This window comes from Mobula hypostoma, chromosome 15 (genome assembly GCF_963921235.1).
Source record: "Mobula hypostoma chromosome 15, sMobHyp1.1, whole genome shotgun sequence".
In the NCBI taxonomy this organism is placed as follows: domain Eukaryota; kingdom Metazoa; phylum Chordata; class Chondrichthyes; order Myliobatiformes; family Myliobatidae; genus Mobula; species Mobula hypostoma.
Window position 1 is genome coordinate 70773987 of NC_086111.1, and position 25397 is coordinate 70799383.

General features: G+C 43.2%; 1 protein-coding gene across 4 annotated transcripts in view; it reads right to left on the reverse strand.

The window, feature by feature from the left end:
* Window positions 1-25397, reverse strand: part of LOC134357131 (MICOS complex subunit mic25-like) — an 814525-nt gene that overhangs the window by 354849 nt on the left and 434279 nt on the right. For all 4 annotated transcript variants that reach the window (XM_063068429.1, XM_063068427.1, XM_063068428.1 and 1 more), the window contains one exon: window positions 24772-24842. In XM_063068429.1, coding sequence (XP_062924499.1) covers window positions 24772-24842 — 71 coding nt within the window. The remainder of the gene's footprint in view (window positions 1-24771; window positions 24843-25397) is intronic.

Consider the following 25397-nt stretch of genomic DNA (forward strand, 5'->3'; position numbering starts at 1 on the left):
GTGGTTAAGTGCCTTGCTCAAAGACACAACATGCTGCCTCAGCTGAGGCTCGAACTAGCGACCTTCAGATCACTAGACCATCACCTTAACCACTTGGCCACGCGCCAACACAATTAGCACAAACCTAGGAGATAATTGCTAGCTATTACAGTGCCAGTGATCACCAATCAGGGTCCAGTTCCCGGTGTTGTCTATAAGGAGTTTGCACGTTCTCTCCGTGACTGCATGAGTTTCCTTCATGTGCACCCGCTTCATCCCACATTCAAAGACATACGGTTGGGGCTAGTGAGTTATGGGCACGCTATGGTGGCGACACTTGCAGACTTCCGAGTACAATCCTTGCTGATTTGGCATGAAAAACAATGCATTTCACTGCATGTTTCAATGTACACGTGACAAGTAAATCTACTCCCTTTTTCCGTAGGGGTTGATGTGTCACTTTCTTACAGACAGCGGTGGGATCGGAACTCCAATTGGTGATCGCTGGCACTGTAATAGCTCGTAATTATCTCCCAGAGGTCAGGAGTGAGGGGTCCTGCACAAGTTGAAAATCACACCGCAGGATACAACCACGTTTATTTACATATCCTGTAAAATAGTAATCTAGTGAATAAGATAATTATTTCTTGACTATCTCCTGCACAGAGGGAGCCGGTGTTATTGTGGCTACAGTCATTGTTACTGAATATGTTGTCTGACCTGATCTACGATTCTTGCAATAGAGGTTTGACTGACAGCTTGTTCTGTAATAGAGTGCAAGGCAGTTGGTGGAAGTTCAGTCGCTGACTATTCTGTACAGCTAGACGGTCCAGAGCAACGTGCACAAAATGCTCAAGGGAAACAGGTGGTCAGGCAGCATCTATGGGACCGAATAAACAGTTGACATTTCAGACTGAGACCCTTCATCAGGATTAGAAATGAAGGGGCAAGACGCCAGTTTAAGAAGGTGGGGGGAGGAAAGGAAGGAGGACAAGCTAGAAGGTGAAAGGTGAAGCCAAATTGGTGGGGGAGAAGGTGAAGTAAGAAGCTGGGAGGTGATAGGTGGAAAAGGTAAAGAGCTGAAGAAGGCATCTGCTAGGAGAGGAGAGTGAACAATGGGAGAAAGAAGGATGAGGGGCACTAGGGGAAGGTAACAGGCAGCTGAGAAGAGGTAAGAGGTCAAAGTGCAGAACTGAAGAGGAGGGAAATTGCAGTAACCAATGTTCATGCCATTAAGGTTGGAGGATACCTAGTTGGAATATGAGATGTTGCTCCTCTAACCTGAGAGTGGCCTCATCGTGGCAGAAGATGGTCCAGAACTCATTCCGTCAACCCGATGCCACAGACTAGGTCACTGCACTGTCTCAAGTTCAAGGTTGGATCGTGGAGGCAGAAGGAATTAAAACCACCATCAAACCAACCAGTGCCTTGATAAATCTAAGCCTTGAATGCACAGTTTTGTTGCAGGCTTGTAATCGTCTGATGCCTCGGGTGTTCTGAGAAATTACACCTGCCCTTGACGAGACAGAGTGCTTTGTTCTTTTTCTCATGGGGAGGCGGTGAGTATGGCGGGCAGCAACTGAGCTTTTTCAATCATTTACCTCTTAAACAAGGGCTACAACTTAAAACAAACTGCTTCCTGTTTACTGTATACCTATTCTATGCACTAGATGCATTTTGATTTATATTCTGTTAACATACTTATGGTAATATTTTGCTGCATGTGCTGTGTGCGAAGTAAGTTTTGTGGGTGAACCGTGGTCTGGAGGAATGCTGTTTCATTTGGTTGTATATATGTACAGTCAGATTACAATAAAGCTGACTGAGAATCAAACAGAAATTCAAACACGAGGAAATCTGCAGGTGCTGGAATTTCAAGCAACACACATAAAAGCTGCTGGTGAACACAGCAGGCCAGGTAGCATCTCTAGGAAGAGGTACAGTCGACGTTTCGGGCCGAGACCCTTCATCAGGACTAACTGAAGGAAGAGCTAGTAAGAGATTTGAAAGTGGGAGGGGGAGGGGGAGATCCAAAATGATAGGAGAAGACAGGAGGGGGAGGGATGGAGCCAAGAGCTGGACAGGTGATTGGCAAAAGGGATATGAGAGGATCATGGGACAGGAGGCCTAGGGAGAAAGAAAAGGAGGAGGGGGGAAGCCCAGAGGATGGGCAAGGAGTATAGTGAGAGGGACAGAGGGAGAAAAAGGAGAGAGAGGAAAAAATTTAATAATAAATAAATAAATAAATAAATAACGGATGGGGTACGAAGGGGAGGTGGGGCATTAAAGGAAATTGCACACTTTGGAAACATTGCCTCACCTGTTGGGCATGTCACACAGCCCTCAGCAATACAGAACACAGATGTGGCAGCATAATCACTTCTAACTACCCCACTCACCCGTTTGACCTTGCTCCACCCTTTCACAAGCATCTGTTCTGTTATCACCACCTTCTCTGCGACCGTGGGGCCGGACAGTAGCGTAGCTGCTAGCAAAACACTGTTACAGTGTCAGCAACCCAGGTTCAATTCTGCCACTATTGATAGGAGTTTGTACTCGCTCACCATGACCACATGGGTTTCTTGCATATGCTCCGGTTTCCTCCTAATTTCCAAGGACGTACAGGTTAGTAGGTTAGTTGGACATGCAAGGGTCCATTTCTGAGCTGTATCTCTAAATTTAAAAATAAATAAAATGAACATTAACTAGAAAAACTGGAGCAACTCAACGGGTCAGGCACCATCCCTAACCCTAATCTCTAACTCTAACCCTAATAGACAATCAATGTTTCAGGATGATAAAAAGATAAAACTCAAGCTTATTGTCACATGCACAAGTACATGACGAGGAGACATACTAGAGTGATTTAGATCAGTTGGTTCAGTAGTGTTGTAACAACAACCTTACATTCAACTTCAGCAAAATCAAGGAATTGTTGGAGGACTTCAGGAAGGGAAAGTCAAGGGAACACACACCAATGCTCATCAAGGATCAGAAGTGGAAAGGCTGAGCAGTTTCAAGTTTCTGGGTGTCAACATCTCTGAACATCCATAGTGGGTCCAACATATTGATGCAATTACAAAGAAGGCCCTGCACTGGCTATATTTCATTAGGAGGGTGAGGAAATTTAGTGTGTCACAAAGTATTCCTGCAAATTTCTAGATGTACCATGAAAAGCAATTGAACTGCTTGCATCACCACCTCGCATGGAAGGGACACTACATGGGATCAGAAAAAACTACAGGAAGTTGCAAAGACAGCCAGATCCATTATGGCCACTAGACTCCCTAGCATTGAGGACATCTCCAAAACATGATGCCTCAAAAAGCTGGCATCCATAATTAAGGACCCTCATCACCCAGGACATGCCCTCTTCTCATTGCTACCGTCAAGGAGGAGGTGCAAGAGCATGAAGGCACACACTCAACGATTCAGGAACAGCTTCTTTCCCTCTGCCATCAGATTTCTGAATAGATAATGATAATTTGCTTTTATATGTATTTCTTATTATAATTTATAGTTTTTAATTATGTATTGCATTGCACTGCTGCCACAAGTCATGACATATGAATTGAATTGAATTGACTTTATTTCTTACATCCTTCACATACATGAAGAGTAAAAATCTTTACGTTATAACTCTGTCTGAATGTGCAATGTGCAAATTATAATAATTTGTAATAAATAGTATGTACAGTAAGATAGACAACAGAACAGTCAATATAGCTTAGGAATACAATTGTGTCACCGTGAATTAATCAGTCTGATGGTCTGATGGCCTGGTGGAAGAAGCTGTCCGAGCCTGTTGGTCCTGGTTTTAATGCTGTGGTACCGTTCCCCGGATGGTAGGAGCTGGAACAGTTTGTGGTTGGGGTGACTTGGGTCCCCAATGATCCTTTGGGCCCTTTTTACACACCTGTCACTGTAAATGTCCTGAATAGTGGGAAGTTCACATCCACAGATGCACTAGGCTGTCTGCACCACTCTCTGTAGAGTCTTGCGATTGAGGGAAGTATAGTTCCCATACCAGGCAGTGATGCAGCCAGTGAGGATGCTCTCAATTGTGCCCCTGTAGAAAGTTCTTAGGATTTGGGGGCCCATACCAAACTTCTTCAACCACCCGAAGTGAAGGAGGTACTATTGTGCTTTTTTCACCACACAGCCGGTATGTACCGACCAACTGAGATCCTCAGTGTTGTGTATACCAAGAAACTTAAAGGTGCTCACCCTCTCAATCCCAGATCCATTGATGTCAATAGGGGTGAGCCTGTCTCCATTCCCCCTGTGTCAGGGTGATGACTATTTCTCTGTAGGCTGCCTCGTTATCATTTGAGATAAGCCAATCAATGTTGTATCATCAGCAGAGAGTAAAGGAGGGGGCTTAGGACATAGCCCTGCGGGGCTCCTGTGTTGAGGGTCAATGGGGCAGAAGTGAGGGAGCCCACTCTTACCACCTGCTGGTGATCTGACAGGAAAATCCAGCTACACAAGGCAGGGTGAAAGTTGAGGTCTCTAAGTTCCTTGTCAAGCCTGGAGGGAATTAATGGTGTTGAATGCTGAACTGTAGTCCAAGAACAGCATTCTCACATAAGCAACCCTCTTCTCCCGGTGTGAAAGGATGGTGTGTAGAGCTGTGGCTATTACATCATCTGTTGATCAGTATGCCAGTGATATTAAACCTGATTCTGATTCTGTATGCATAGATCAAAGAGTAGCTACACAGACAAAAAAAATCAAAATCCAAGGGTTCATGTTGCTTTGGATTTTCAGCGTGCACGAAGTGTTTCAGCTTGAAATGACAATTTCATAGATGCTGCCTGACCTTTTTTGTTATTATTGAGATAAAGAGCGGAATAAGCCCTTCTGGCCCCTCAAGCCGTGCTGCCCAGCAACCCCTGATTTAACCCCAGCCTAGTAACAGGACCAATTAACCTACCAACTGGTACATTTTTGGACTGTGGGAGGAAACTGAAGCACCAGGAGGAAGCTCACATGTTCACAAGGCAAATGTATCAGCTCCTTACGGACAGCGTCGGGAATTGAACCCGGGTCACCTGTACTGTAAAGCTTTACGCTAACCACTACACTACCATGCTGGCACTGCTGAGCTCTTCCAGCATTTTGCGTGTGTTGCTCAGGATTTCTTGCACCTGCAGATCTCGTGTTTATCATCTGCAGATTCCCTTGCATTTAAAACCTAAGGATCAGAGTCAGAGCAGAACAACACCAGACTCAACATGCCCTTGCTGGCTGTTTGTTAAGGCTGTCCGACTAGTCACACTTATCTGCCCTTCCCCCTAAATCCTGCAAATTATTTCCCCTTCGACTATTTATCCAATTCACTTTGAAGATTACTTTTTAATCTGATCTCATTGTGCTCATTCAGTGCATTTCAAATCGCTGTGTTATTAAAACTCTTATCTTCCCACTGCATTGTCTGACAGTTAAGTCAATGTCCTCTGGTTACTGGCCTTCCTGCCACTGGCATCTGCTTCTCTCTATTTACACCATCAATCATAGAGTGGCGAGTTCTCTAGGGACTACGGGTATAACATGACAGAAAGCAGCTCCTATGCAGAGGTACATTATGCAATGCCCTTTATTATAGCATGTAGGTGATGCTCCATTTTATTTAGAGACACAGCATGGTAACAGGCCGATCCAGCCCAATGAGCCCGCACTGCCTAGTTACACCCATGTGTCCAATTAACCTACGAACCTGTACACCTTTGGAACGTGGCAGGAAACTGGAGAAAACCCACACAGCCATGGGAAGAACATATGAAAGAAGCATATATAGAGCGGACAGCCAGAGTCTTCTTTCCCAAGGTGGAAATGGCTAATGTAAGGGTGGATAATTTGAAGGTGACCGGAGTTTATTATCTTTTTTTTTATTTAGAGACACAGCACGGTAACCGGCCTTTCCAGCCCAACAAGCTCACTCTGCCCAATTACACCCATGTGTCCAATTAACCTACAAACCCCGTACATCTTTGGGATGTTACAGGAAACCCATGCGGTCACTGGAAGAATGTACAAACTCTTTACAGACAATGGCGTTCAACATTTTGATATTATTGTGTTTAGGATTTGAGGAGATTTTTGTACCATTTTAACCCTCTCTTTCTCCTCTAGTCTGAGGGACAGGGAGAAGGCTCATGTGGTTTCATCACTGCTTCTGTAGTAGTGTGAGAACGGCGGGAAGCAACCAAAAAGAGTAATGTGATTCTTGTTCCTGACTCTGTATTATGCAGAGCCGTGAGTCAAACAGTCCAGTCTTCTCAATAAATCTTCCTCTCTACAAACTGAGACAGAAGGGAAGGCAGCAGAGTGGGACAAAACATTGTCACTAGCAGAATGCATCTGTCCGAGGGACTGGTGTTCTGGTGTTCTTTCTAAAGTGACAGGAACAGTTCGAGGAGTCGAGCAGCCCTCTGTAGCTACCTGCAGGGGGGTGGTCGGTGGTGAGGCACCAGCTGTGAACATCGATGCCTTTCTGCTTATTATTCAGGTTTTAAGCCCGGCTGCCATAAATCATGCAGATGAAACAGGAAAGGAGAGGGAGGGGAAATTCACTGCAATGAGAAACTGGGAACTGAAACAAGCGCATGGCACAAAACATTCAGCTCAATCTCGGATAATGGTCTTTTGTTCGCTGTGTGGGAAGAACACAGAAAATGCAATGGATACAAAATGGTTGGGAAAGGAGTACTAGAAAGTTTAAAGTTCAAAGTAAATTTATTATCAAAGTACATATATGTCATCACATACAACCCTGAGATTCATTTTCTTGCAGGCATTCACAGTAAATACAAAGAAACACAATGAAAGATTGTACCAAACAAGATGAACAAACAACCAGCATACAAAAGACAACAAACCATGCAAATACAAAAAGAAAGAAATAATAACAATAAATAAATAAGCAATAAATATCGAGAACATGAAATGAAGAGTCCTTGAAAGTGAATCCATTGGTTGTGGGGATATTTCAATGATGGGGCGAGTGAAAATGAGTGAAGTTATCCCCACTGATTCAAGAGCCTGGTGATTGCGGGGTAGTAACTATTCTTGAATCTGGTGGTGTGAGTCCTGAGGCTCCTGTACTTTCTTCCTGATGGCAGCCGCGAGAAGAGAGCATGTCCTGGGTGGTGGGGGTCCCTGATGACGGATGCTTGCTTTCCTGTGCCTGCGACAGCATTTCATGTGGATGTGCTCACTGGTGGGGAGGGATTTGCCTGTGATGGACTGGGCCATATCCAAGGTAGAGTGACCCAAGCTCACCGGAATCCAACCAGCTGCTTGTAGGGAATGCTTTCAGCAGAACACTTCACCTGCATACACACTGAAGAACCGCAGGCTGAGAGACTTAAAACCCTATTGAATTTTCTCTTTCAGTGCAACTATTTAATTACAATGAGCAGATAAATGTTATAATTACAAGGTTGCTTCCAAAGAAAAATGTGGTACATGTTTAAGTGTCTGAACCTGCAGGTCTTCAGTGTGTTGTTGGATGCGCTTCCTACCAGGTCCCTTAACCTTACACCTGCTGAGGTCATGGTCCCATACATTGGAACAGCTCAGCTTAAAAGCTTGATAAACATTCATATGTTTATTTATTAACTGCACCTTTTAATTAAATAAGTTAAATCAAATACTGTTTTAATTAATTGCAGAGAAATATTGTAGTAAAGTTGATAGATCTTTAAAGAAAACATAGGTACACTTTTAAAACATTTAACCTAGAATCCTTTAGTGTGTGTTCAAAGTTCAAAATAATTATCAAAGTACATACCTGTACTTACAGTCTAAGTTAACTATAACATTCAGTATGAGTTAACCTCACTGGAATTGAGAAGAGTGAGTGGTGACCTCATTGAAACCTATCGAATGTTGAAAACCCTTGACAAAATGGATGTAAAGAGAATGTTTTCTACGATGGGGAAGTCTAAGACTAGAGGACAGCCTTAGAATAGAGGAATTTCTTTAGCCAGACAGTGGCCAATGTGGCATCTGTTACCACAGATGGCTGTGGTGGCCAAGTCATTGGGTATATTTGAGGCCAAGGTAGATAGATTCTTGATTAGTCAGGACATGAAAGGATATAGGGAGAAGGCAGGTGATTGGGACCGAGAGGGGAAAATGGATCTGGCATGATGGAAATGGTGGCATGGACTCGATGAGCCAAATGGCCTAATTCTGTGCAAAGTGCAACATCTCATGCTTGTCTATACAAATTCCATCAGATATTTTTCTCTCAGAAGCTAGGCTAACTTCTGTGGCCACTCCCCATCAGCCTTGCTACTGCAGCCAAGCCCACAGTCGGAGCAATCTGCAAGTAGTGACCATGCCTCAGCTTTCAGAAACCAAGCAACAGCCCACACATATATGTTATCATAAACTGCGCATATATGGTGACACATGCATACTTTGACAATAAATTTACTTTGACCTTTCACTTTGATAACCTTCTGTTAGCTCCTTTTGTCCAATAGCCAAAATTATGTAAAAATTATATGTAGGAACACATTCAATGAATGTAAATTATTTTAAAAAACTGTTATTTGGTTCAATTTGATTACTTAAACTGCCTTACTAGCAGGAGAATGGAGTTGAGAGGGAAAATAATTCAGCCATGATGGAATGGTAAAGTAGACTCGATGGGCCAAATGACCTAACTCTGCTCTTGTGTCTATGTCTTCTGGTCTAAATTAAAAACATTTATAGTGCCCCCCCCCCCCCCCCCCCGGTAAGCCTCAGGCTCACTCAACTCACTGTCATCTAGGGGAAGCAGCCTTCGGTCCAGCCAAACTGGGTAATCAGGTTTGTGTGGATGCTGTATAATGTTCCCCACCCCGCCAAATAACAGACAATACACCATGATTGACAATACACCATGATACACAGAATGATTACAATTTAAAGATATTACTGGAACTACATAATTAATAGAGTTAAAATATAAAAGGAAAGTAAAAGGCGCCAAACTTATCAAAGTTCAACCTCTTCATGCACAAACAGTTGGAGCTCTAGTAACGATCCTCTCTTCACCGTTCAATCCCCTCTGACCACCTCGACCTGCCGCCTGGGACCAACCACAGTGGTCGACCAGGCACTCCACACGAGTCTGTCTCCGTCTCCTCTCCTCGCCGAAGACCCTGGACCTCGGACTCTGGCTCAGGGTCCGCTCCGTCGACCAGCTCACAGCATCACATCCACTCTCTCTCTCCCCATTACACCTTCTGCCCAAAAACCCGCGCATCACAATAGCTTACAGACACACAAGAAAGAATAACATCAATCCCAATTGGTTAGCAACTGAATACAACTCTCTCTATAACCCAAACAAGCTGCTAGCAAGAGAACTTCCTCAGCACTTAACATAACAAAGAAGCCATTTTAATTAGCCTTCGCAGTAACATTATTACACAGTAATTGAAATAAAGTAAAATAAATATATACCTTTCGAATCAAGTTTGAAAATTTTGGGGTCACTTTCTTTGGAACAAAGTAATTAAGATGGGAACAGACAAAGGTATTTGATATCACGATAGATCCCGAGTCTTCAGAGAGCTTGACAAGAGGTCACAAGAACTAACAAAATAGCCTGAAGTGTTGTGATGAAAATCTTTCTAATGCAGCAATCTGAAGCAGACAGCTAGGATGGGAAGTGGTGCAGGCAGATTTGACTGTGGTGTTCAAAGGAGAACCAGACAAAAAAAAGTCTGTAGGGCAATGGAGAGGGAGGGAAGTGGGATTACCTGGATTGTACTGGCATAGGTAGGTGAATGGGGCGATAGAAAATGTTTTGCTGTCCTGGTGTCAAATCCAAAACTAGATGGAATAGGTTTAAGGCAAGAGGTGAAAACTAAAGGAGATCTGAAGGGCAACTTGTAACACTGAGAATCATGTGTGTGTATGGAACAAGCTTACAGAGGAAGTGGGTACCATTAAAGATAAAGAAAGAGATTAAAGATAAGGTTTATCTGTCACATTGGAACATTGAAATGTACAGTGAAATGTATCTTTCACAATGGGTTGGAAAATGGTGCAGAGGGTTGTAAACTCAGGCAGTTCTATCATGGGCACTGGCTTCCCCACCATCGAGGCCATGTTCAATAGGTTATGCCTCAAGAAGGGGGCATCTATCATTAAGGGCCCTCTCTATCCAGGACATGCCTTCTTCTGATTGCTACCATTTTGGAGGAGGTACAGGGGCCTGAAGATACATACTGATCGTCTGAGGAACAGTTTCATCCCCTCCCCTACCGTATTTCTGAAAATGAACCCATGAACAATACCTCTCTATTTGCTCTCTTTTTGTACTGCGTGTATATATATTCCTTATTGTAATTTATAGTATATTTTACGTATTGCACTGTACAACAGTCACAAAGCAACAGATTTCACAAGATGTGTCAACGTTAAAAAACCTGATTCTGAAATGAGTTGTGTAAAATGGCCAGCACAGTCCAAAGATGTGCTGGCAGCAACCCGCAAGGGTCACCATGCTTCCAGTGCCAACTTAGCACACGCACAACTTGCTAACCCTAACCCATACGTCATTGGATTGAGGGAGGAAACAGAGCACCCAGAGAAAACCCACGTGGTCCCACGGAGAACGTACAAACTCCTTACAAACAGCAGTGGAGTTGAACCCAGGTCACTGGTGCTGTGAAGCGTTACGTTAATCTCCTCGTTACTGCGCCCCCCACAGTACGTTTACAACATGCTTTGGACAGGTAAATGGATAGGAAAGGTTCAGGGGCACATGGGCCAAATGCAGGGAACAGGAATGAGCTTAGGTAAGCACCGTGGTGGGCATGAACAAGTTTAATTAAAGAGCCAGTTATTGTGCTGTGTGGCTCGATGATGACGAGTCAGTGCAGACTTGATGGTCCAAATGTCCTTTTTCCATGCCATATCCCTTCTGTGATCCTGAGAGATTAAATTCTTTTCTGAGTTCACTCCCTGTGCTCACTACATGTCCTGACAAAGTTGATAGAAGGTATTCAGTAGAACAGGGGTACAAAGTCATGTCCCGAATGCATGCAACACGTTTAAATTTAAATTAATCTTTAACACTCCTGAGTAAAGGACGATTAACAGTGGACCTAAATGATCACCTACCTTTCATTCCTGCTGAAAGATCTGTAGCTGAAACATTGAAGCCTTTTGTCCTCAATGATGCTAATGTTACGGTGGTGCACGGCCACCATAATTTTGACTTTATTTTACCACTGAACACAAGAAAATGCAATCCTTTTCCAAAGACAAATGAGTGTTATTCCTGGCATGGAGGCTCCAATGCGCAGGATTGTAGGAGGCCCCCCATGGGTTGGAGACTCAGCCAGTTCACCGGCACAATCGCCCCCACCATCGAGGACATTTTCAAGAGGCACTGCCTCAAGAAGGCAGCATCCATCATTATAGAAACATAGAAACATAGAAAATAGGTGGAGTAGGCCATTCGGCCCTTCGAGCCTGCACCGCCATTTATTATGATCATGGCTGATCATCCAACTCAGAACCCTGCACCAGCCTTCCCTCCATACCCCCTGATCCCCGTAGCCACAAGGGCCATATCTAACTCCCTCTTAAATATAGCCAATGAACCGGCCTCAACTGTTTCCTGTGGCAGAGAATTCTGCAGATTCACCACTCTCTGTGTGAAGAAGTTTTTCCTAATCTCAGTCCTAAAAGGCTTCCCCTTTATCCTCAAACTGTGACCCCTCGTTCTGGACTTCCCCAACATCGGGAACAATCTTCCTGCATCTAGCCTGTCCAATCCCTTTAGGATTTTATACGTTTCAATCAGATCTCCCCTCAATCTTCTAAATTCCAACAAGTACAAGCCTAGTTCATCCAGTCTTTCTTCATATGAAAGTCCTGCCATCCCAGGAATCAATCTGGTGAACCTTCTTTGTACTCCCTCTATGGCAAGGATGTCTTTCCTCAGATTAGGGGACCAAAACTGCACACAATACTCCAGGTGTGGTCTCACCAAGGTCTTGTACAACTGCAGTAGTACCTCCCTGCTCCTGTACTCGAATCCTCTCGCTATAAATGCCAGCATACCATTCGCCTTTTTCACCGCCTGCTGTACCTACATGCCCACTTTCAATGACTGGTGTATAATGACACCCAGGTCTCGTTGCACCTCCACTTTTCCTAATCGGCCACTGTTCAGATAATAATCTGTTTTCCTATTTTTGCCACCAAAGTGGATAACTTCACATTTATCCACATTAAATTGCATCTGCCATGAATTTGCCCACTCACCCAACCTATCCAAGTCACCCTGCATCCTCTTAGCATCCTCCTCACAGCTAACACTGCCACCCAGCTTCGTGTCATCTGCAAACTTGGAGATGCTGCATTTAATTCCCTCATCCAAGTCATTAATATATATTGTAAACAACTGGGGTCCCAGCACTGAGCCTTGCGGTACCCCACTAGTCACCGCCTGCCATTCTGAAAAGGTCCCGTTTATTCCCACTCTTTGCTTCCTGTCTGCTAACCAATTCTCTATCCACATCAATACCTTACCCCCAATACCGTGTGCTTTAAGTTTGCACACTAATCTCCTGTGTGGGACCTTGTCAAAAGCCTTTTGAAAATCCAAATATACCACATCCACTGGTTCTCCCCTATCCACTCTACTAGTAACATCCTCCAAAAATTCTATGAGATTCGTCAGACATGATTTTCCTTTCACAAATCCATGCTGACTTTGTCCGATGATTTCACCGCTCTCCAAATGTGCTGTTATCACATCTTTGATAACTGACTCCAGCAGTTTCCCCACCACCGACGTTAGGCTAACTGGTCTATAATTCCCCGGTTTCTCTCTCCCTCCTTTTTTAAAAAGTGGGGTTACATTAGCCACCTTCCGATCCTCAGGAACTAGTCCAGAATCTAACGAGTTTTGAAAAATTATCACTAATGCATCCACTATTTCTTGGGCTACTTCCTTAAGCACTCTGGGATGCAGACCATCTGGCCCTGGGGATTTATCTGCCTTCAATCCCTTCAATTTACCTAACATCACTTCCCTACTAACATGTATTTCGCACAGTTCCTCCATCTCACTGGACCCTCTGTCCCCTACTATTTGTGGAAGATTATTTATGTCCTCCTCAGTGAAGACAGAACCAAAGTAATTATTCAATTGGTCTGCCATGTCCTTGCTCCCCATGATCAATTCACCTGTGGGCGACATATTGGGGCAGCATGGTAGCGTAGTGGTTAGCACAACGCTTTTCAGCACCAGCAACTTGGGTTCACTTCCCACTGCTCTCCACAAGGAGTTTGTACATTCTCCCCATGACCACGTGGATTTCCTCCGAGGGCTCTGATTTCCTCCCACAGCCCAAAGTCATATTGATAGGTAGGTTAATTGATCACTGTAAAGAGGCCAATGATTAGGCTTGGATTAAATAGGGGGATTGCTGAGTGACACGGCTTGAAGGGCTTAAAGGGTCTACTCTGCAGTGTATCTCAATAAATAAATAAATAAGATTGCAGTTCAATCCTCACCATTTTTTGTAAGGACTTTGTATCTTCTTCCTGTGACTATCTGGGTTTCCTTCAGCTGCTCCACTTTCCTCCCATATTCCAAAGACGTATGGGTTATGATTAGTCAGTTGTGGGCATGCCATCTTGTCACTGGAAGTATAGCAATACTTATGGGCTGCCTGCCACAATCCTCACTGATTTGATGTGACATAAATGACACATCTCACGGTATGTTGGAATGTCCATGACCACTAAAGCTAGTCTTTAGAATATCTTCTTTAATCTGATTTACATGCCACAATTTCTTTTTTGCACTGCAGCTTCACCAAGGGGCTGCCAGAGTCACAATGGGCCAAATGGCCTTGCTGTCTCATCCACAAAACTCCTGAGTGTGCTGCTCAGGTGCAGCTTCTGCTTGAGACCAATGGAGGTATTCTCCTGGAGCTACACATACAAAATGCTGGAGAAACTCAGCAAATGAGACCGCATCTATAGAAGGGAATAAACAGTTGAGGTTTTGACCCAAGAGCCTTCATACAGACTGATAAAGGAAAGGGGCAGAAGCCAGAATTAGATGGAGGCGTGGAGAGGAAGGAGCTCAAGCTGGCAGGTGATCCTGCTTCCTCCCACACCCGCCCCACGCTTCTTTTCCAGTCCTGATGAAGGGCCTTAGCCTGAAACATCGACTGTTTATTCCCCTTCATAGACGCTGCCTGCGTGTTGAGTTCCTTCTGCACTTTGTGTGTGTTACTCAATACTTCCAGCACTGGCAGAATCTCTTGAGTTTAGGAGTTTTTTTTCCTTTTCAGCCTTGTTAAAAAAGAAGGTAAATAAACATTTTGCACAAGCATTTGATGAGAGCCTTCTTCATCTCTCTGATCATAGTCTCGTTCTCCTTTCCCAGAAATGGTGGTTAAAGAAATGCCCAAAAGTGGGGGACATGGAGTGGGGGAGTCTAGGAGCAGAGGGCAGAGCCTCAGAATAAAAAGACATTCCTTTAGGACAAAGATGAGGAGCAATTTCTTTAGTCGGAGGATGGTGTATCTGTGGAATTCATTGCCACAGACAGTTGTGGAGGACAAGTCATTGGGTATATTTAAAGCAGAGGTTGGTAGGTTCTTGATTAATAAAGACGTCAAAGGTTGGTGATTAGTAAGGGCAACAAAGGTTATGGGGAGAAGGCAGGAGAACTGAGGGAGGTAATAAATCAGCCATGATGGAATGATGGAGCAGACTCAATAGGCCAAATAGCCTACTTCTGTTCCTATGTCTTCTGATGCCCTACGGGTGCACAGAGGGAGAAGACTGAAACTTAAAATAAGAAATGGGTAGTACAGGAGGAAACAAACACACAGTGGGACACTCTACAAAGATTAGGCCACCAGATAAACACACAGTGGGACATTCTAGTGAGGCTAGGCCACCAGAAATGGACATGGGATGGTAACTGAAAACAAAGAGGGAAGTGAACAAGGGTTGAGCGATTCGGCATCCTGACTCCAATGGAAGATGGCAGTTAGCAGACAGACAGGCTAGGGAAGTTGTAGTGGGAGACACAGGCACTCGAGGAGTAGAAGAGCCACATTTATTATTAACCAGCTCTGTACGTACTGAGAGGCCCTTTCACAACCCTTAAGGACTGTAAAGTTATTTAGAAAGCCGGCTGTTCTTTCGTCAGGATTTTTAAAAATGCAAATGTTTTAAATTTCCATCTGGTTTGCACATGCTTCATTGATAGATTACAGCACAAAGGTAATGTTTTATTGAACATAAGCTTGCACACAAAAAGAGAAGTCAACAAAGGCTGAAATGTAGTACTTGTATAGCCTACATTTGAAACTCTGTGTGACTATGTTAATGTTAAAAATGCACTGCTCCAGTCCGGGCTAGAGCCAAGGGTGCTGAAGGTCCGATATCTGGGAGTCAAAGCACCCAGGCCCAAGTACTGGAGGTCGTAGGCTCAAAGGCAGCCTGTCTGTGTGTATAAGTGGGTGAGTGAGTGGGGAAAGGGCTCATTTACTGCTGTTGTTTAGTTTTGTTGTTGCTTGTGTTGTTCTACTGAACATGGTAGGCATGCTGTGTTGGTGCCGGAATGTGTGGTGGCACTTGTGGGCTGCCCCCAACACATCCTTAGGTTGTGTCAGCTGTTAACCCTGGTTCCTGTAAGCTACACAATCATGCAGTAACTGAACTGCTCCTGCACATGTAGCCTTTCTTGCCCCACAGGTGGAACGGGATGCAACTCGAAAAAGTTTACGAAACGGAAAGGTTTTCTTTGATATACTCTATTTCATCATACACCTCAATTTATAAATAAAATCAAAAGTATGCGATTAGACTTACTTTTTAGCTGGTTCAGCACAACAGTGTGGGCTGAAGGGCTTGCTCCTGTGAGGTACTGTTCTATGTCCTATATTCATAGTATATATATTTAAAACATAAAAATACATTTAAAGTACACACAGTTTTCAGGCCATGTAAAGAGGGAACATTGGTTGTTAACACCAAAAGACATATTTCACCATATGTTTCGAAGTAAACGTGATAGATAGATCCAATCAATCAATCAAAATCTCACTGAGTCACATAGGTGAGTATCATCGATATTCAGCTACCAGAGCTCATGAAAAGGATTATTGGGGCACTTAATTTCGAGTTAGAAGGGCACAGAATTTAAAGCATGTTAATGAGTCATTCATCCTGTGTCAAGTAATTGTCTCCGTAAAGGTACCTCCACAACCTGGCTGAGTCAATAGCTCCCTCTCTTTCTTTATTTCTCACTTCACGTTTGTCTGCCTTAATATCATCCATGATGTTAACCACAATATTTTTGTGACAATGATTTTAAAATTCTCATCACTCTCTGGTTTAACCATCAACTTCATTCGTCCCACCACTGAACTGTTCCCACAACCAATGGACTCACTTTCAACCACTCTACATCTCATGTTCTCAATATTTATTGCTTATTTTTATTATTATTATTATTTCTTTCTTTTCATATTTGCATAGTCTGTTGTCTTTTGCACTCTGATTGAACGGTCAAGTTGGTGCAGTCTTTCATTGATTCTGTTATGGTTTATTGAGTATAGCCGCAATGTTTCATGGACTTCTGTGAAGAGGACGAATTTCAGGTTGTATACTGTATACATACTGTGATATTAAATGTACTTTGAAACTTTAAAAGAAAATGAATCTCAGGGTTGTATACGGTGACATATATGTACTTTGATAATAAGCTTACTTTGAAATTTCTCCCATGCAACAAGCAATCTGCTTGAGGTCAAACAGTATCTGGTAGGAGGGGGAAAGGAATTGTCAATGCTTTTGGTCATAACCTTCATCCATCCTTATTCAGGGTTCAACCCAAAACGTTGACAATTCCTAACCCCCGACCCCGCACACAAGCCAATCAACGCTACTCAATCCACAGAGTGCATCCAGCTCCAGATTCCAGCATCTGCAGACTCACGGCTCTAGATTTCTCCCCACACCTCCCTCCAGGACAAGGGTGGTCCATCCATTCATACAATCCTCCCCCCACTCCCCGACTACTTCAGCTTCTTTAAGCAATGACTGAAGTTCCAATCTAAAATGCACACAATCTCCATCATGCCACTGCACAGGAAAGGGTCAGTAACAAACGTTTGAAATAATCTGTGATTTTATAGTTTAGTGACAGAACTCTATCAGTTCAAATCCCCCCAGTACAGCTTGAGAATTCAAATTCATTTCTTTTTAAGAAGGGAAATTTTAAAAACAGCTTGTATCAGTGAAAGAGGTTGTTACACAGTTGTTAAAAATTCTGCTGGCTCAATGTAGTGTTTTCCCAACTGGGCGCATAGCTATAACTTCAGTCTGACACCACGCTGCGTGAAACATTTCCTCTCTCGAGGTCTGAGTTGTTTTATCAGTTTATCTAACCACATCTGTGGTCAGCTGAAAACAACCAGTTTAAGGTTTGCATTTTTCAAGCATGGTATCTGCTCAGTCTGTGTGTCCCATCTGCACTTGCTTTCAGTCACTGTGAACTGCTTGAATATGAGTTGCCTCTCTGAAGTATTGGAACAAACTGTTCAGCACAACGAACAGTCCTGATGCGGTATTTTGAATCGAACATCATCAATTCCCTCCCCTCCCCACCCCGATGCTAGTCGATCTGCTGAGTTCCTCTGGTAGACTCCAGCCCAGTACATCACATGTAAAACTCTCCCAACCTTTCAGCACATCTACATGTAACACTGTCATAGAAAAGCAGCATCCCTCATCAAAGATCCTCACCACCCAGGCCATGGTCTTTTCCCGCTGAAGGTACAGGAGCCTCAGGACCCGCACCACCAGGTTCAAGAATAGTTACTACCCCACACCCATCAGGGTCTTGAATAAAAGGGGATAACTACACTCACTTGCCCATCCACTGAGATGTTCGCATAACTAATGATCTCACTTTAAGGACTCTTTATCTCATTATCTCATGTTCTCGTTATTTATTGTGATTTATTTATATCTGCATTTGCACAGTTTATTGTCTTCTGCACTCTGTCTGATCTTTCCTTGATCCTGTTATAGTTATTATTCGATATATTTGCTCAGTACGCCCAGAGGAAAATGAATCTCAGGGGTGTATATGGTGACATGTATGTACTTTGATAATAAAATGTACTTTGCAGTTTGTTGGTCCAGATTCAAGTTCAAGATCAAGATCAAGTTCATTGTCGTTCAACCATACACATCTATACATGTAAATGAAACATTGTTCCTTTGGGGCCAAGGTGAAAAACACAGTACATATCGTCACACAGAGAGCATACAGTTCCAGCATCTGCATTCTCCAAGCCAACTACTGAAATTGTATAAAATGATAGAAATATCTCCTTAAGCTCACCATCTCCATGTCAACATGTTATGTACATATCTATACTGTTATGCTTTGTAACTCTAAAACATAATCAAAATGAAAATAAGGGAGAGCCAAGGATAACTAGTGTACTGTGATTTTTATGAAGCACACACATATCATGTGGTGGCATGTATGCCATTTACGTACTTTTTCCAGATAACCCACATGCACTATGTAAACAACAAATAATGCTTAATCAAACAATATATTTACAATATTACCCAAATATTACTGAAATATTAAATACACAACACTCCTCCCTGCTTAGCTATAAACTCCAACTCAATTATATATATATCTCAATGATATACTACGTCCTATATGCTGTGTTGTATATAGCATATATATAACATACCATATAATACAAATGCTATACAGCCATCCACGGCATAGTAAATTTTAAATGATCCTATTCAGGCCTAAAGACTTAATCACTTTCTTATTCTTGTAGGATAACGTCTTTTCTGATAAGGGAGGTCACTCTCCTTGGTAGGTGAGACTTGTGGCTGCACAAACAATCTCAGGTTTTGGGGCCTCTTCTGTGGTGGTTGTAGGAGTTGACTCAGACACTGCAGAAGTGGTTCTGACAGCTCTGGACATCTTTCTTCTCCTTTTCTTAGCGTTGCCCTCTGGATCTACTTGGATCCTTGCTTATCTCCCAGTCCTGGCTTCTTTCTCTCTGTTGATCCTCTTTCTTTGTCTTTTTCTCCTTTCTAGGATGTGCATCTTGATCTTAGGAAGGTGCATTTAGTTCACTGGAATATTCTCTTATTAATCCTTCTATTGCTCCCTTACGACCTGATTCCTTATCCACAACATTATCAAGACGGTGCTGACAATTCACAAAACTACTTCTTTTACTTCTTCTTTCAAATATGATTCTACTACTAAGCTGCATGTGATTGGAACCTGTGATTTACATTCGGGGGCCGATTGAGCGATCTGGCGCTTTGCCGTTCTCTGGAGGTGTTTGGTGAGGTTCGGTGCTGAGTGTGCAGCTGGGAGGCCTGCAGATAGGATGTGAGCCCATGACTCCATTGCTTTTCTCTGATTGAAGCATCGAGCAAGGTTGAAGTCGACTATGAGGAAAGCGGAGGACAGATGGGTTTTGGTGTCTTCTGCTTGTATTTGACCAGTCTTCCTCTTCCTCTCGCTAGCTGCTGGTGGAAGAAAGTGCAGGGGTCTTGGGATTCACATTGCCAGTATTGATCGGAGAGGCTCATGGCAGTGTATTCATTTTGGGGACTTTAAGGTTCATATTGCATGTGTTTCTGGATTCTGGTTACTTTTGTTTTGCTGTTTTTGAGTGGTTTATTGGGGTGATTGATGCAGACTGGGGTGTTTCAGCAAAGAATGGCCCTGCAGCCTGCACCAGCTAGTGGTGTGATACTGAACTGCACTTAATTAAATACTACTGGACTCCTGGTTTGATGCAAACATGAGGAAATCTGCAGATGCTGGAATTTCAAGCAACACACATAAAAGTTGCTGGTGAACGCAGCAGGCCAGGCAGCATCTCCAGGAAGAGGTACAGTCATCGAAGGGTCTCGTCCCGAAACGTCAACTGTACCTCTTCCTAGAGATGCTGCCTGGCCTGCTGCGTTCACCTGCAACTTTTATGTGTGTTTCCTGGTTTGATGTTTGATTATCTATGAGTTGTTCACTTGCTTTTTGTCATTTGCGCAATTGTTTTTTTTCACACGTTGATGTTTCATGTTTAGTTGAACAGGTTCCATGGGGTTTCTTTGTTTCGTGTCTGCCTGCAGGAGAATGAATCTCAGAGTTATATTCTGTAAATATACTTTGATAATAAATGTAGTTTGAATCTTTGAATCTGGCAAATCCTGTTTATGTGTCTCCATTGACTCTTTTCTTTTTGGCCTTCCATTCATCTGTTTGGGCTTCAGTCTTGGCATCGACTTTTACAAGCAACCTTTGTCTCCCACTTGAAGTTCATGCAATAACCTTAATGCATGCAGAATAGATTCTGGTTCTTTTTATTCACAAAATCCAAATGATTGCAACTTTCCTGAAAACTCCTTGAGCTCTCTTCCAACTTAAAACCAAGCCACAATTCACAAGTAACTGCCTAATTAACATCCCAGAAGCTTTCACAGATATGTTGCCTATAAAAACTGTTGTAGTTGGACCACTGCTTTATTGCTTTCACAATTCTTATGAGCAGGATGGTCCTTCTTTGGTCCAATATACCTTCCAACCAGAGGCACAGAAGTCAGAACCAACACCTGTTTGCCATCTATTGGGCCATGGTTCATGATGTACAGCAAGGAGCCAGTTGTGGCATCATCCAATACCTTTCTTAATTTGTTTCCAGTTGTCTCTATTACAGGGGATGTGGCATGCAAATGGTGGATGGATCTCCAATCGAGTTGTAGTTGTCTCAGCCACTCACGACCCCACAACACTGGCCCTCCTGGTTTTCACCACATACAAGGCCAGTGTGACTTGTTGGTTGTTGTATTTCACTGTTACAAATGTCATTCCCACAGAAATAATCTTTTCTCCAGTATTGGTTCTTAGTTGGATATCTGCAGACTTCAGTTCAGTATCTTTGAAATGCCCTTTCACCTACATCCTGCTTTCAATCTCCTAACTTTCAATTCCCTGGCAATGACTGCTTAATTTTCACCATGGATGTCCAGTCCTTATACACTTCTGTACCCTATCAACTTGGCCTTAGTGCTCTCCAATTTTTTCTCAAGAACCAACCAGTTCCCCTCCACTACCATCCTCCTCTGTCTGGCAGAACTAGTCCTTACCCTCAACAATTCCTCCTTCAGCTTTTCCCACTTTTTTCAGACTCAAGGGGTAGCCATGGACATTTGAATGGGCCCCACCTATGCCTTCCTTTTTGTTGGCTCAGTAGAACAGTCCATGTTCCAAGCATTCTCCGGTAATGTTCCACAACTCTTCCTCTGCTGCATTAGTGCTGCACCAGTGGTGCTACAACTGTACTGGTGCCACTTCATGCACCCATACTGAGCTCGTCAAATTCATCATCTTTGCCTCCAACTTCCACATTGCCCTGAAATTCACTTGGTCCATCTCTGACATCACCCTCCTCTTTCTCAATCTCTCTGTCTCCATCTCTGGACATCTATTATAAACCTACTGATCCCCACAGATATCTTGATTGCAACTCTTCTCACTCTGTCTCCTGTAAAAATGCTATTCCTTTTCTCAGTTCCTTTGTCTCTACTGTATCTGTTCCCAGGATGAGGCTCTTCTCCAGTGTTTCCCTTCCTCCACCAACGATGCTGCCTTTACCCACATCACCTCCATTTCCTGACATCTGTGCTCACCCTATTTTCCCACCACCTTAACAGTGATAGTCCTTACCTAACACCCCATGACCCCCCGCGTCCAACACATCATTCTCCACAACATCTGCCATCTCCAAAGGGATCCTACCACCAAACACATACTTACATCCTCCCACTCTCTGCTTTCCGCAGGGATTCCTCTCTCTGTTATTCCCTTGTCCACTTGTTCCTTCTTACTAATCTTGTACTCGGCAATTATTCCTGCAAGGAGCCAAAGTGCTGCATCTACTCATTCACCTCCTCCCTCACTTCCTTTCAGGGCCCAAACAGTCCTTCCAGCTGAGGCAACACTCCACCTGCAAATCTGCTGGAGTCATCTATTGTATCCAGTGCTTTCAATGTGGTCTCCTCTACAATGGTGAGACTTATCATAAATTGGGGCACTGCTTCATCAAGCATCTCCACTCCATCCACTAAAGGCAGAACTTCCAGGTGGCCCAACATTTTGATTCCAATTCTCATTCCAATCTGACATGTTGGTCCATGGCCTCCTCTTATGTCGTGATGAGGCCACCCTCAGGGTGGAGGAGAAGTACATACATTCCATCTGGTTAACCTCTAACCTGATGGCACGTATATTGATTTCTCTATCTGGTTAAAAAAAATTCCCTTCCCCTCCCCTCTTCTTCTATTCCCCTCTCAGGCCTGTTAGCTGGGCAGGTTTCTGTTTAGACGCTGTGATTTTAATCACATTCACTTTCATTCCTGACTGCAACTCAATGGCGTCTCTGTCTGCTGTTTCCACTGATACAATGATTTCAACTGCTGTTTTAAATATGTTTTGCTTCAGTTAGGAGTCATTCTTGAACGCTATCTTGTTAGATTCGACATCCTAACAATATTTCAGTGCATCATTAAACCCATTACCAAACCAGCAATGCTCAGACAACTTCAACTCAACCATGTATGCTGAAATGAATACCCCTTTCTTTTGATTCTGCTTATGAAACCTAAAGCATTCTGCAATCAACAAAGGTTTCATATTACTTTCATAATATCTGCAAAAGCTCATTTCACCTGATTTGGTTGGAGCAATTAAATTTCTAAGCAAACAGCATGCCTTTAAATCCAATGCATTCCGCAAAACTGACACTTGTTTCTCATTGGTTATTCCATTTGCTTTAAAATACTGCTCAATCTGTTCAGTATACATATTCTAGTTATCTTTTCTGTAAACAAACACAACAATCTTTCTGAAGTACCCAGCCATTTCTGCTTTTTTTATGATTTTAATCAATGCTTATGAACCTATGAATTCTTCCACTTTCTGCCTTTTTTTAAAACTCGACCAACTTTCTCCCCTAGCAAAGATAAAAAAAGAGCTGTGCTACTTTTTGTTATTTGACCATTTCTCTCTTGCAATGGAAGTGTGCTGCACTTCTTTTTTAAGCTCGAACATTTTGCTACACTTCAACAAGTAGGTAGTCATCTCAGGTTTGTTTTAAAAAAATACCTCATTGCCACTGCTATGCTTTGCAACTTTAAAAACTTCAACTAATTGCAAGAAAAAGACAGGTGTCCAAGAGATGCGCGTCTTATTTTGTTTTTACTTTAAACAAGGAAATCCAGAGCAACACACACAAAACACTGTGAAGCCTGTGGTATGTCGAATTACCAGGTGAACAAGTAGTTTTTGGGGTACTGCAGGTCTGTGCTTTTATTGATGCTTTGCTGCACACTTGAGTGCTCGGCGGAGGGTACCTTTTTTGCTGGTGGTGGGGGGGGGGTCGTTGCCTAACTGCTGCTTGTGCGTGGGGGGGGTGGAATGTTGGATCAGGGTCTAAATTGTTATTTTTTCTTGTAGTTTAACTTGCTTCATGCTTGCTTATCATCATCGTCATTATGTGCCGTGTCGTATGACGTGGCCGATCTTGGTCTCATGACCATGGTTGTTCTTGGCAAATTTTTCTACAGAAGTGGTTTGCCATTGTCCTCTTTTGGGCAGTGTCTTTACAAGGTGGGTGACCCCAGCCATTATCAATTCTCTTCAGAGATTGTCTGCCTGGGTCAGTGGTCGCATAACCAGGACTTGTGATATGCACCAGCTGCTCATACAACCATCCACCACCTGCTCCCATGGCTTCACATGAGCCTGACTGGGGGGCTAAGCAGGTGCTACACCTTCCCCAAGGGTGACCTGCAGGCTGGAGGAGGGAAAGACAGCCTTATGCCTCCTTATGTAGAGACGTATCTCCACCCCACCACCCCATGCTTATTTATATGTTTCCATAATCACCCGTCTGTCTGTAAATGTTCAGTAATTTGCAGTATACAACACACTTCAAAGATGTTTCCATATACGTGTGATTTATAAATTAATCTGAAGCTGAATCTGAAAAAGTATAGCTAGTTCGGTACTTCAGTACTTTCTTTGTCTCCAAGTCTGTGTCATGGCACTGCAAATCAAGGTGAAGATTCCCTTTTCTGTCCTGCTTGAAAGAGTTTTCAGTTCAGAGAAAGGCCAGGAGGCAGTTCTTTGTTTGAGTGAGTTGGTTACAGTTAGGATTTGTTCCCTGTTTCTGTGCTTTGTTCAAGTGAGTTGGTTATAGTTAGAATTTGCCACACGTTTCTGTGCTCTGTTTGAGTGAAGATGGTTAAAATTAGTTTGTTACCTGTTTCTGTGCTTCGCTGTCACTCCTTTGTGATGATAGCCGTAACCACAAGATTTGCACCTCAAACTTGACTTCCGAAGAACCTTCTGGACAATATTATCTCCAGATCCAACATTACCAAAGCAACATACAGTGTCCATAAACTGTTACAATCACTGAAGGATGAGCAGCTACCAGCCAAGACAGTGATGGCCATCCTTCCTCACCCAACATCCTTGACAATTAATATTTACAGCATTCAAGCAAACAGCAACAAACCCAAAACGCAAGCATGCAAAAAACTCCAAGCTAACTAATTGCCTCCAGTAGGCTGCAGCCAACAAAGCCATCAGTCTGTAACTGTGAGACAGAGCAGTATTTCTGTTCTCGTACTCACGTGACACCAGCGTGCGTTGTAGCTCATATTCGGGATACTTACTTGACATGGGTGTCTGCAATCGTGGCGGCTTCATTAAATTGTGCTGAGGCCAGCCTGTAGTACTCAGTATTCTGAAAGAAAATAAATGCACTGGTTATTTTTTTCAAATATATACTGTACCAATAGGTAGTAGTTCATCAAGTTTACCTTGGAAATACAATACTGATCGATATTCCACTGACATACATTATCCTCAGACATCTGCTGTGAAGATATTAACATAACGAGGCTGACCAAGATAGACATGTAGTCAGAGAAAACCCCAGGCATTGCATAATACTTGTTCTCAGGACACTTTGGGTCACTGCAAACAACAGGAAAATGTTCTTCTTAAGCAATGATGGACTTCCAAGTGGTTGCTCTGTGCTGATTAATGCAAGATATCAGAATTTCTACCACTGTCACTGTCGAATAACATACAAAATGTTGGAGGAACTCAGCAGGTCAGGCAGCAGCTATGGAGAGGAATAAAGAGTCCATGTTTCAGGTCGAGACCCTTCATCAGGAATCCTGAAATGTTGACTCTTTATTCTTCTCCTTTGAGTTCCTCCAGCAAATTGTTTGTTGCTCCAGATTCCAGCACCTGCAGTCTCCTGTGTCTCCAGGATGAATAGGCGGAAGTAGTG